Source organism: Leuciscus leuciscus, assembly GCF_965113295.1.
Source record: "Leuciscus leuciscus genome assembly, chromosome: 1".
Classification (NCBI taxonomy): Eukaryota; Metazoa; Chordata; class Actinopteri; order Cypriniformes; family Leuciscidae; genus Leuciscus; species Leuciscus leuciscus.
This window is the reverse complement of record NC_138725.1, coordinates 66,337,732-66,350,281: the sequence shown is the minus strand read 5'-3', so window position 1 is coordinate 66,350,281 and position 12,550 is coordinate 66,337,732. Positions and strand designations below refer to the sequence as shown.

The window sequence follows — 12,550 nt, the reverse complement described above, 5'->3', positions numbered from 1 at the left end:
CGGTGTACAAAGTCAATTGTGCTGGGTGCAAGATAGGGCCCGTAGTGTCATATCACCCAGCCCTAACATGCAGTAATGCTTTAAACACATTTGACAAGTTAGTTGATCAAAATAAACAACCGGTCAAGACTGATTGGCTTACGCTATTTTCCCACTTGTCTCTGCTCTTTTATTCTTTCACGTTAACTGAAGTGAATAATGCACTATTTTAACTTTAATCAACAAGTAGAATTGATCATGACATTCTCACCTTATTCCAAAAAAAAAAAAAATCACTGATCTAATGCTGAGCTAGTGAATGTCTGAACTAGTTGATGCACAAAATCAATACCCTGATAAAGAGGTTGACTGGCAAAAAGTATTTTATGTATTTTGAAAATACAAAAATACTCATCTTAAATGTATTTAAATACAAATTACATTTGATTTTTTCCAAAGGCTTTAAAATACAAAATAGTATTTTGTATTTCAAATACGTATTTTAAATACATGTATCTGAAATACTGCCCATCTGTCTGTTTGTATCTGTCTGTCTGTCTGTCTGTCTGTCTGTCTGTCTGTCTGTCTGTATCTGACTGCATTGCAATGGCCACCAAGCATAAACTTGATTCAAAGGATCCCCACTACCAAGAGGGGAGACGCATGGCTCTGGAGCTGAAACATGAACACATTCTAGCTGAAGCCAAGGTTAGAGTTTTTGTACACCTCAATCATTTTATAACAAACATAACCAATTAAAGTAAAATGTGATGAGGAATATGTAAGAATGATGAGTGCAGAAGATTTAATACAGGTATATTGCATGATGCATCCTGCCATGCTCTGTGACATGTGTTAATAAGGGAATATTATAATAATAATAATAATAATAATAATAATAGTATATGCAGTTCCATCCCTCTGAGTTACAGATACTTGGAGAATCTATTCCAAGGCTCATTTAAGCTGTTCAACACCTTACTAACACCCTATGTTGTGTTTTCCTTTCACAAGTTACCTGCCTTTTGGTTACCTTACTTTTATCAACATCAGTCTTACAAGAAATATTCACTCCAATACACAGAGAGCAGCTGATGAGAGGAAACGTATACGAGACCCTCCACACACCTCTAAAAGGGACTCTGTAGGACGTGGTAAGCCGAGGGGGAGGCGAGGAGGGCGACGCCAAGCCTCCGCCACAGATTATATCTGAATTATTTGACATTTGTAGGAATTTACTATGACAATGTTGGACCAACTCAAATTAGAACACTGTAATTGTTTATTGAGAGTTTAAAATATTCAAATATCTAAAAAGACATTAAAAAGTAGATAAACCTTTCAGTGACGCTATTGTAGAAGATATTTCCAAGTACTTAACAAAAAAATTTCTGATTTCATAAATTGTTTAGTATATAGTTTGAAAAGAAGAACAAGAATAGAGTGTGATAGCCTAACTTTTTTCTTATTCTTCTATGTGCTGTTTTACAGCCACATACCCCACGGTTGAGTGCTCCCTGTCATCCAGTGTGGAGGTTCCACTTACTGCAACCTCAACAAAACTAAATCCTCAAGAGGAATTTGGTAATTCACAGTGATGAATTTATGCATGTACAGTATAAAAAAAGTGTTCATTCTAATACTAATCAGTTGACTTTTAATTGTTCCTTATCTAAATTATCCCTTACTGCTTTATTTTTGGATTTTCTTTACAGAAAAAAATATGGAGAGGCTCTCTGATATTTTGGTGTCATGTCCTCCTGCTGCTCAGCCTCAAAGTAGCTCTGCATCATCATGGTCTTTTCGGCAGCAGAAAGCCTCAGAGCGCTGGAAGGAAGCAAGACCATACCACCTAAAATGCCTTATTTCAAAAGAGGCTGTTGGTCATCCCCTGTGTTGCCTTTGCAACGAGCCTGCTGTTATTAGGTTGGTTTTCATTAATACCAAACTTCAATTACCCAGGGTAGGTTTGCTGAGTGCCCTGCTTCATAGGCTAAGATACATGTCTTTTGGGATGGGAGAAGACTTAGATACCCAGATAAAAAACACATTAATGAGAAAAGTAAATCTACACTGTAAAAAATTTGGAGTAGGATTTACTTGAAAAAAGCTTGCTAATTTTTTTCACTCTGAAAATGCTAGTAAATTTACAAAGTTTGCCAAGTAAAAACCTAAACATTTATTAGTAGCTTTAATTAGAAATCTTTAAGTTAAATTTACTTGGAATATGGAATTAAGTAAACTTTACTTAACCTAGTTAAGTGAAAGTAACAAAGATAATAAGTAATTTTAACTTGGCTAGTAAAAGGTTGATTGATATCGATTTAGTTGAATATTCCTTTGCATTACATTTCACTCAAACAATAATATTGAATTATACCAATCATTTATAGTATGTGCTTTACTTAGATTATCTAAGTAATTTATAAGACATCATGTCAGATGTTAAGTCTCATGTGAATGCAAATACAGTACCTCAATACTTCGTAGACAATACACAATGACGGTAACATTTGATGGATCATTTTTGTGTTTGAATGTGTCATTTTGAGCAGAAAATTTACTCAAAATGTCACAAAATGGCAAGTTACTAATCCTGACAACAAAAGCAATGATAAAACAGTGTAAATACAGCTGGAAAACAGTGAAAAATGAACCTCATTAATTATTCAAGGTCCAGTGCATGATGGGAACCCCAGTATCAGAAAAGTTGAGTAATTTTTACTTAATTTTATTGAGTTGATATTTACGCTTTCATTTCTACTCGCTTGAAATAAGTACTGATATGGAATTTACTTAGTTTTTTAAATTCTTGCCTGGACTAACTTTTTCATGTAAATTACATTGTTTTTTTTCAGTAGTATTTACTTCACCAAAAAATCATTTTTTACAGTGTAGGACCTTCTTGCTGTGAGGTGACAATGCTAAACACTGAGCCACTATGCAATCCTTTACAATAAAATCGAACCTAGTAAAAGTGAAATAGCTTAAATAGAGTGTACAGTAGTTTATATAAGTTATTCACCTGAAATAATGTATTATATTATAATATTGTTTTATTTTCTCCTTAGGTGCAGAGAGTGTCTTCCTGAGGAGTGGTTCTGTGGGGACTGTGATGTATTGCATCACAAAACACATCCACTCCACAACAGGGAATGCGTTTGCCAACTGTGAAGGTGCCAGACTGCTCCTGTGGAGGCACAAACTTCACTGTGTTACCAGGCAAACCAGTGATTTTAATTACCATCAATGGTAAAAAAAATATATATATATCTCTTTTTTTTTTTGTCCTCTGCAAAGAAAAAAATTATTAGCATCTTTCCAGCATAATGTCCAATCAACACAGCAGTGTGGAATTTAGTGAATTTGAAAATATAAATGTGGGATTATAGGAACTTGTGCAATGTCTCTCAACCATTCACAATGTGCATAATGAACTAAGTGTTGTAAAATTAAGTATGTGGTAAATGTGTATTATATTTTTAATAATTTTTTTTTGTTCCAAGGGCGTTTTGACTTGCATCAGCCACTGTATGAATGTCAAACATGCCAGCAGCAGTGGACCCCTGACTTAAAAGACCTCCTAAGAAGTGGATATTGGCCAGCCTCCGTCACCAATTCCACACTTTATACACTGGACCTCTTGAGCTCCCTTCAGGAACTCAAGATCATCTCTCCGGGATTCTCCAGACAAGCCTTCGCAAAACTGCTGGAGCATCGCACTAAGTGTGGAGGAAGAGTAAGTGTAAATGTTATTACCATTTTATAATAAAAAAAAAAATCCATAAGCAGACAATATCAAAATACTATTTCATTCTATATATTTTCCAGTCTGGACCTATCAACGGCGATGCACTGCAGCGCAGCTTCTTAGAGCTTTCGTATGCATCATTTGAGGAAGACCAGCTCTGCTGTAGTGCTCCTTTCACTTGCCCAGCCTGCACGCCGGAAATGTTGGCTGTTTCAGCAGATGGAAACAGAAAGCTATATCGCTTTCGCCGAAACGGAAGGTGATCTTTCTTCCAGTCTTTTTATTGATTCATTTTCTTACTTCATATATTTCATGAATGGATTTTCTATTTTTCTTTCTTCCTCAGCTCTGATGATCCTGGCTTTTTTGAGGGGCTCTTTGTGGCTGAAGACAGTGCGGTGTCTAGATTTGTCGACACCATACAGAAAGCAGTGAAAAATGCAAGTTGACAAAATAGTTGTTACAATAATAAACGTAACCCCCACTTCAATTACTCCTGCCTACCAATTACAAAATCAAATTGAGAGAATAAATGCCATATATTGAATGACGCCATTGCTTTTATTTGATTTGTCGTGTTTGTTTTGTGTGTCATAGACACAGGGAAGAGGCACATGTGGGGACTCCCAGTGGACAGCAGTGAGGGAAACTTCAAGGAGGGCTTCAAAATTGGATGAAGAGGGGATGGAGGTTGCTGTGTGTCGCCATGGGTTCCTTTTGAAAGCCCTTAATATGTACAGGGGGAGATATTTGCCTACCCTCTGTACCTTCAAAGGGAGCTCATGCCAGCCAAGGCACAATTCTTCGCAATGGACGTGGCATGCAAATACTGGCCATACCTGGAGAAAGTTGCTAGTGTCCTTCCTGCTCTTCAGGAACTGACCACTATGAAACCCTTTCTCAGTGTAATGCATGCTCGAGCCCATGCTACTAAGTGTGAGGTGTGTATAATATTTTGGCATCAAATGTACATTTGTAATATTTACAAGCACATTAATAATATGAAATATAAGTTAAGCTACACTATATTATCTTGTCTTTTTGCATAACCATTTCTTGCATGGAATGTAATGCCCTTTGATGCAAATTGTGGTTTGTGATATTGGGCTATATAAATAACATTTAATTGAATTTCTTCCACCCTTTACTAACAGATTAATTGGAGTGGCAGGAACCAGGAAGGAGCAGGGACAACCGCTGGTGAGGAGGTGGAGCAAGTGAACAGTTACCTCTCACGTTGTGCCCTGACGACCAAATATATGTCCAAAGCAGGTGACCGGAGTTTGCAATATTCGTGTATACTTTTTTTAGATTGATCATCGTAACCTCATTATTTGCTTTCAACAGCACGGGTGGACATGCTTACATTGCATGCAATGGGGTGGAACGAGAAAAAAAATATCTCTTTACATCAGGCACTTTCCACAAGATATGTGAAGGTAAGTCTCATATTAATTGTTTTGTGTGTCCTTTTGTTGTGTTTACTTGGCCTGTTGTTAATCATACAAAGTTTTAATCCTGATTATTGTATAACACTGTTCATCAGACTTGTCAGAGACTCCATGATGAGACTGCAAGGCTAGCTGACCTAAAAACAGAGCTAGATTGCACAGATGAAGTGGTGTCACAGTGTCTATCTGATGTAAAGGAATGGGCAGCTGGTGGTAAGCATGACCAGATAAAAGAAACAACAAACATCCCTTTCTACAATCAAAATTTTATGTTTGATATTAAAGAGCAGCAAAAAATTGTAGGCGGATCATCATCTAATGTGATGCCACATTTATGTCAGGTTTATTAGTATATTCCCAGTTCCCTGCAGGAAGTGCACATACAAAGTTTTTAAATAAGTTGGATTAAAAGGTTTTACATGAAATTCAAGCAGAGAAACGGTTCTGTGTTGTTTTAACAGTGAATTTGCTTTCACTATATCTTCTACAGAGACACCTGATACATCTCGTCCCAGTCAAGGCACCACACACAGAGGACTTCAGCAATCAATTGAGGGGCTCTCTACCTTAGTGTGAGGCACCGGAAGCGAACCCTCTACCGTCAGAATGGTATAACTATATAATATAATAGGTTGATAAATTCAGGCTACTGTATGCATCCTACTCCACCAACATGGAATTAGCAAATAATGTAGTAGCACAGTTCAGCTCAATCATTGAATTCTGTTCTTTAAATGACCAGTCTGTATTAGTGGTAGGATTTAGTGGTATCTATCAGTGAGGTTTGACGATTGCAACCAGCTTCCCTCACCTCTATCTTTCCAAGCTACGGTAGCCGACGAGAAAATGTGAGAGGTACTATCTAAATCCAGTGTTTGTTTGTCCGTTGTGGGCTACTGTAGGAACATGGAGGTGCAACATAGCGGCCTCCGTGAAAGGGGAACGTATTTAGATAAAAAAAAACTGCCAATTCTAAATTAATTAATGCACAATTATTATTTTCAGGCAATCATGAAAAGTGTGTGTGTGTTAGTTATTCCTGCAAATAGATTCCCCCCAAAATGTTACACACTGGACAATTTGTTTCCCATGTCAGTCTACATTATAATATTCACATACTTCAATAACTGCAGCTTTGCTTTTCAATTTTTTGGTGCTATAATTTTTTTCTTGTTGAAGAGTTCTGTCAAAAACCTCTGCCTCTGTACTTCATGTCTTTCTACACAGCAGCGAGTTTCACCATCGCCTTCGAAGGAAGCTGGCAGAAGACAAAAAACTCATTCTTCAGGAGATACAGTAACAGAAATACAATGATCTTGTACTAGAATCGGCAACAACCATTGACGTAGCTGTGGTGGAGCATTCCCTAATTGGAGAGAGTACTGTGTCTCAAATATGGCCGTGGGAGGTTCATGGCAGTGGTATGTCTGTTTTAAGATGCTTCACAGGAATTTATTTACAGTTCTGCTTTATAGAGTATACTGAACTAAGGCATGCATGTTACATATTGAGTGTTGTAATATTAATTTAGTTTAATGGTGTATTTTCAGTTTTCTTATGTATCAATTGATAAAAAAAAAAGTCAATGTTTTAGTGATTATGCAAGATTGTCTCATGTATACATATAACTGTTATTGATTCTTAGCAAACATTTCGATCAAGAAACGAGTGCACGACCAAGTGATGTTAACAAGGCGACTGCATGAGGAAACAAGCGTTTTGGTGTTGGAGATGGCACAACACTGCACGTGGTTGCAGAGCCTGGCAATGGTTCTCAAGAACAAGTTGGCTGAGGAGGGTAAGTTTAATTAAAACCCTGTCCATCTAATGTGTTTAAAAAAAACATACAAAAAAACACATCAGTCACAGAACTTGGATGGAGTAGAACGGTTATGGCTCTCTTTGCCGTGGTCCTTTGGGATATACATAAAAAATGGGGATTAAAGTTGTTACTGTAGCTATGGTAACAAGTCAGTAAGGCTATACAGATTCACATTTGCTTGAAAGATGTGCAGATTTGTTGTACTATGTCTGTTACTGGAAAGCGGAAATGAACAAAAGAATTTGAACATTGGAATTTGTGTCCTGGTGTGTTACATGGGGTTAGCATAACATCAAGATTAATCTTATTATTATCTCCTCCAGTCAACATAGAAAACCTTGCTGGTCAGCAAGTAACAAAATGTGTTACTTCAGCACAACTGTAGTGAAGAAGAAAACTGTTAACTTAAAACAGCTATCAGACATATATATGCTGCTTTGGGCCTCCCTCCATAAAGTCACCTCAGTGAGCCATGTTGCCTTAAGTTGTTTTATACAGAAGCTAGCCTGGTCCCATGTCAGCGATACACATAAAAATGCCAATTATCCTGCTATGTAGATTTGAATTGGTGATATCTTTTTACTCCATTTAAGTTATTTGGCCCAAACATAAAAGATCACATTCATCTAATCTTTCCTAATGATCCGCTAGCATAAGCAAGCCGTCAAAAAACGCGTCTCTGTAGGCAGCCTAGGCTCTGAGATCTGCACACAAAAACAATTGCACTCACCACCACTCAAAACCAATCACGGCGGGTGTTGTGAGGTTTTGCGCTCGTGCAAGGCTGCCTATGACGGCTGCACGCGAAAACCTCACAACACCCACCCCTGTCGGTGATTGGTTGGAACACTATTTGTTTTGGTTTTGAGTGGTGGTGAGTGCAATTGTTTTTGTGTGCAGATCTCAGAGCCTAGGCTGCCTACAGAGACGCGTTTTTTGACGGCTTGCTTATGCTAGCGGATCATTAGGAAAGATTAGATGAATGTGATCTTTTATGTTTGGGCCTGAAATCACTGATACAACCTTTAATATAGTTTGTCTTTAATGTAATCTCGTTTGTATTTTGAGACGTAGACCAGGGAAATGAGGGACTTTGCTGTCTCTTGAGAAGAAGACTGTCAGAGGTGTCAGAAAGGTTCCAAGTGGTCCTCCAACAGTACAAGACTGCCTTAGGTCCTGAGGCCTCTGTCCTTCTACATGTTGAAGAGGAAGATCAAAGTGGCCTCAGTAGTCCAGACACCAGTGAGGATGAAGAGGAAAACACAATTTAGGTAATTTATTTATTATTATTATTATTATTATTATTATGTATGTTTGTTTGTTTTTTGGAATAACCCCCTGTTACTGTTATTCTTAATAATTTATTTGTGTGTTTTATTAATGCTTTACACACCTTACTTATTCTAAAACAGCTGAAATTCACCCTCTTATCCTAATTCTTGCTTTTTTGTTTTTCTGTATTTCCCCAGATGGAAGCTGCACGAAGGACTATGTTGAAGGAAATGGACTTGCCCTATATCTGTGTATTATTAGTATGCTGATTGATTAACCACATCAAAATCTTGTTAAAAATTCAAACTGTGTATTTAGATTTTCCAAGCAATTTAGTAAGCACATTGCACAGTTCATTGAAAATGCACAAACCTCTCAGTATAGGTGCACCAATCTTATCCAAAAATGTAAACTTTGCATGTATGATATTACCAGATGTAATTACTGGGCTCATATGATATTAGGGTAGTGTATACTCTTTTAAGAGAGACTCCCCTTAATTGTGGTGACCCTGTGACCTTTCCTTTTGCACCAACGTTAGGCCAAACTTTTGACTTGCATACAACAAATGTTATGAACCGATTTCTGTAATTTGCTGAGCAATGAATCATGTCATGTTGACCTTATGACATTCCCTGTAGCACAATCATTAGACCAGAATGTCAAATTGAATATTGTCTAATTGGGCAGATTGCCATGAAATCTTGTAAGCACATGATGACTTTGGTGACCTCATGACAATTCCTCTATCATCACATTTAGGCCTTAATGTAAAAACTCATTCTTGATTGCATTTCTCAATATTCACTTATTCTGTGGTGCAGCAGCAGTGTCTGTGTCAGTCTATGACATTTTGTTTTTCCCCAGAGGAGGCTGCCTATATGGATCACTACTTAATTGAGTGTATATAACTTGTGTAACTTTATATTACTGCAAAGATGCATTATAGTATGTAACAGAAAAATACACAGTTTTTTATTTTACGATTCTAATTTATATTGTATATTATTACAGTTGACAGATGACTTAATTCTTTGTTCTGCTGGAGCTTTTTGCAAGTAAACTTAATAACCTCACATTCCAATGTTTTTAAATACAGCCTTATGGCTTGTTTGACAAATATGCATTTGGTGTATTTTTACTGGTATTGTTGTGAAAGACAAAAGATGAATATTTTGTTTTTACTTTTTCATACTTTATTGAAAAACAATATTTTGTATTTGTATAGTTGATTAAAAAAAACATCACACTGTGGAATCTTGTTTACAGATAAACTGTTTAACAGTTTAAACTCTGTTTAACATCAAACTGCATTATTAATTAATTACTTTAATGCATGTCTTTTTACTTATTTTCAAACAATCAACCTTGTTTGTAATTAAACAAGATCTATCATAATAAGTAATGTGTATCTGTTAGGTGTATATGTTACAGTTTTTCTCGATTGCTGAAACACTGTAACTATGGATTTGAACTCAAATTTCAAAAACACAACACCGTTTATCAAAAAGCACACCCTTTTCCCCAAACTATAAACACTACTCCCCAGTTTTGACACATGAGTCAGATTTGTTAAACTTTCACTGCAAAACTTTACACACATTATCCATTTATCATTGCCTACACAATGTTGTAATTTAGAAAGCACTACACAAAGAGTCAAAACTGATCACACAGCAATCAGAACCTTCAACAGATCGATGAAACGGATAAGATGAGAGAGGGAGGAGAAAGGGAAAGGGCTAAGAGACAAGCAGTCTCAGATGAGATTTGTGCCAGCTCCCTAGTTGGGGTCATCCCTCTGTTCCCACAGCTCTATGTTACCACGGCCCTATGTTACCACGGCCCTATGTTCCCACATTTCGGAGAATTTTTTTTTACTGAAAATTTTGAAAATTAGGTTCTATGTTCCCACAACCATATGTTCCTACAGTCCTATGTTCTCTCAATATTTGTAAAATTTCAAAGATTTTTCGCAAAAAATGAAACTCTAAGTCAAGTAATTTTCTTACCACATTTAACCCTCCCCTGTCCCCCAAACAGTTACTGTAAGCAAGAAGCGCCAAGTCACCAAAAGGTCAGGAGAAATCTGTCAGGAACTCTATGATCCCACATTAGGACATTTTCAAAACTGAGTATTGTGTTCATACATTTCCCTATAATTTCAACAGCTAGTCTATACTACTACAGCTAGTCTACACTACAGCTATTCTACACTGCTAGCTAGTTAGGGTTAGGTTTAGGGTTAGGGTAACCCTAACCCTCTGTGGGAACAAAGAGCTGTGGGCACTTAGGGCTCTGGGAACATAGGGCTGTGGGAACATAGGCACGCTCCCCCCTGTAGAGACGTGCCATTGAACTTGTTACTAAGCGTTCAAATCAGCGTCCATACTTGAAGTTCTTCCAGTTTCCAGAGTAGGGTCAGTTTTAGGGTTATAAAATTGTAGCTTTACTATACACTCACCTAAAGGATTATTAGGAACACCTGTTCAATTTCTCATTAATGCAATTATCTAATCAACCAATCACATGGCAGTTGCTTCAATGCATTTAGGGGTGTGGTCCTGGTCAAGACAATCTCCTGAACTCCAAACTGAATGTCAGAATATGGGAAAGAAAGGTGATTTAAGCAATTTTGAGCGTGGCATGGTTGTTGGTGCCAGACGGGCCGGTCTGAGTATTTCACAATCTGCTCAATTACTGGGATTTTCACGCTAAACCATTACTAGGGTTTACAAAGAATGGTGAGACATTCAGATGGTAGAGTCAGAATTTGGCGTAAACAGAATGAGAACATGGATCCATCATGCCTTGTTACCACTGTGCAGGCTGGTGGTGGTGGTGTAATGGTGTGGGGGATTTTTTCTTGGCACACTTTAGGCCCCTTAGTGGCAATTGGGCATCGTTTAAATGCCACGGCCTACCTGAGCATTGTTTCTGACCATGTCCATCCCTTTATGACCACCATGTACCCATCCTCTGATGGCTACTTCCAGCAGGATAATGCACCATGTCACAAAGCTCGAATCATTTCAAATTGGTTTCTTGAACATGACAATGAGTTCACTGTACTAAAATGGCCCCCACAGTCACCAGATCTCAACCCAATAGAGCATCTTTGGGATGTGGTGAAACGGGAGCTTCGTGCCCTGGATGTGCATCCCACAAATCTCCATCAACTGCAAGATGCTATCCTATCAATATGGGCCAACATTTCTAAAGAATGCTTTCAGCACCTTGCTGAATCAATGCCACGTAGAATTAAGGCAGTTCTGAAGGCGAAAGGGGGGTCAAACACAGTATTAGTATGGTGTTCCTAATAATCCTTTAGGTGAGTGTATATATCAACAATCTCCTACAGTTGAAACATACATTATACTATATTTAAATGATCAAGATGAAAAAAATCGCGAGGCTATCAGGTCATTGAGTATATTTGACTGTTATTGTAGTTGTAGAACAACCATCAGGGCCGTCTCCAATGTACACTATTTACATTTTTTTTCCAACTGCTTGCACACATTTTCAAAACTATGTCACCTTTTTTCAAAACTTTCCCAAAACTGCACACACAAAATTGTGTGTAGCCTAGTGTTTTGAAAAAAAGTGTTTTATGCAATTGAAAACTGAGTCAAAGGCTGAGAAATAGTTTATTGTTTTTGGAGATGTGGTGTGAAGTTTTGCACTTTGAGTGAGAGGTTTCAAAAAATCGTGTGACATAAAAAAGATTTTGTGTGTAAGCAATTGGGAAAAAAACTGTATAAACTACAATTCCCACGAGAGACGCGCCATTGAACTTCTTACAAAGTGTACAAATCAGTCACCATACTTGTAGTTCTTCTGGTTTCCCGACCAGGAATAATGTTATAAAAATGTGTCTTTACTATTCTATATTAAGAAACATACATTATACAGCCGAAACATACATTATGTTATATTTATATATGATTAGGATAAAAAAAAATAAAAAATCGCCAAGACTTCAAATCTGTGGTTTTAGCTGGTAGGCTACAGTAGACATGAATTCAAGATTGTCGGCGGGAGTTATGCTACCCTTCAAAGAGCGACTTAAAAAAAAAAAAAGTTTTATTTAACATTATGTTTAATTATTTAATTATGGCCTGCAAATGTTTGTTTTACCAACTGATGAATGTAATAAACTGCCACTTATAAATATGTCAGAATTAGATGCAATAAGTATACACTGTAAAAAGTGAACATGTGTCTAAGTTGGATTACTAGAACTATTTGAGTCTATTTACTTAGTATTTCTGC

At 37.2% G+C, this 12,550-nt stretch overlaps 2 protein-coding genes and 1 long non-coding RNA gene across 5 annotated transcripts in view; all 3 read left to right on the top strand.

The window, feature by feature from the left end:
* The first annotated feature begins 552 nt into the window (after positions 1–552).
* Positions 553–4,370, top strand: LOC309481302 (uncharacterized protein). The gene is made up of 9 exons (XM_082146169.1): positions 553–687; positions 1,064–1,133; positions 1,471–1,563; positions 1,695–1,905; positions 3,051–3,231; positions 3,486–3,718; positions 3,811–3,989; positions 4,077–4,204; positions 4,328–4,370. Exons 5-8 carry the CDS (start codon positions 3,135–3,137, stop codon positions 4,177–4,179), a joined length of 612 nt encoding a protein of 203 aa, XP_082002295.1. The 5' UTR covers positions 553–687; positions 1,064–1,133; positions 1,471–1,563; positions 1,695–1,905; positions 3,051–3,134; the 3' UTR covers positions 4,180–4,204; positions 4,328–4,370.
* Positions 4,371–4,388: 18 nt separating this feature from the next.
* The window catches only part of LOC309481316 (uncharacterized protein), a 72,136-nt gene continuing 63,974 nt past the window's right edge, over positions 4,389–12,550 (top strand). The window contains exons 1-5 of the mRNA XM_082146193.1: positions 4,389–4,671; positions 4,885–5,002; positions 5,078–5,169; positions 5,277–5,394; positions 5,672–5,790. Coding sequence (XP_082002319.1) covers positions 4,513–4,671; positions 4,885–5,002; positions 5,078–5,169; positions 5,277–5,394; positions 5,672–5,757 — 573 coding nt within the window. The 5' untranslated portion in view covers positions 4,389–4,512 and the 3' untranslated portion in view covers positions 5,758–5,790. The remainder of the gene's footprint in view (positions 4,672–4,884; positions 5,003–5,077; positions 5,170–5,276; positions 5,395–5,671; positions 5,791–12,550) is intronic.
* Positions 6,538–9,670, top strand: LOC309473888. Of its 3 annotated transcripts, XR_014197129.1 has the most exons (4): positions 6,538–6,602; positions 6,827–6,979; positions 8,078–8,274; positions 8,473–9,670. It is a non-coding gene; the product is annotated as an uncharacterized lncRNA (long non-coding RNA). The 3 variants fall into 3 exon arrangements; XR_014197130.1 differs by lacking the exon at positions 6,538–6,602 and having other exon boundaries at positions 6,704–6,979; XR_014197131.1 differs by lacking the exon at positions 6,538–6,602 and having other exon boundaries at positions 6,704–6,979; positions 8,072–8,274.

Bases quoted from the DNA above. Each gene is read 5' to 3' on its own strand.
- LOC309481302 (XM_082146169.1), top strand. From the start codon at position 3,135: ATGCGTTTGCCAACTGTGAAGGTGCCAGACTGCTCCTGTGGAGGCACA. The intron at 3,232-3,485 runs GTAAAAAAAATA...TTTTGTTCCAAG, and splicing joins GATTTTAATTACCATCAATG to GGCGTTTTGACTTGCATCAG. The intron at 3,990-4,076 runs GTGATCTTTCTT...TTTCTTCCTCAG, and splicing joins CGCTTTCGCCGAAACGGAAG to CTCTGATGATCCTGGCTTTT.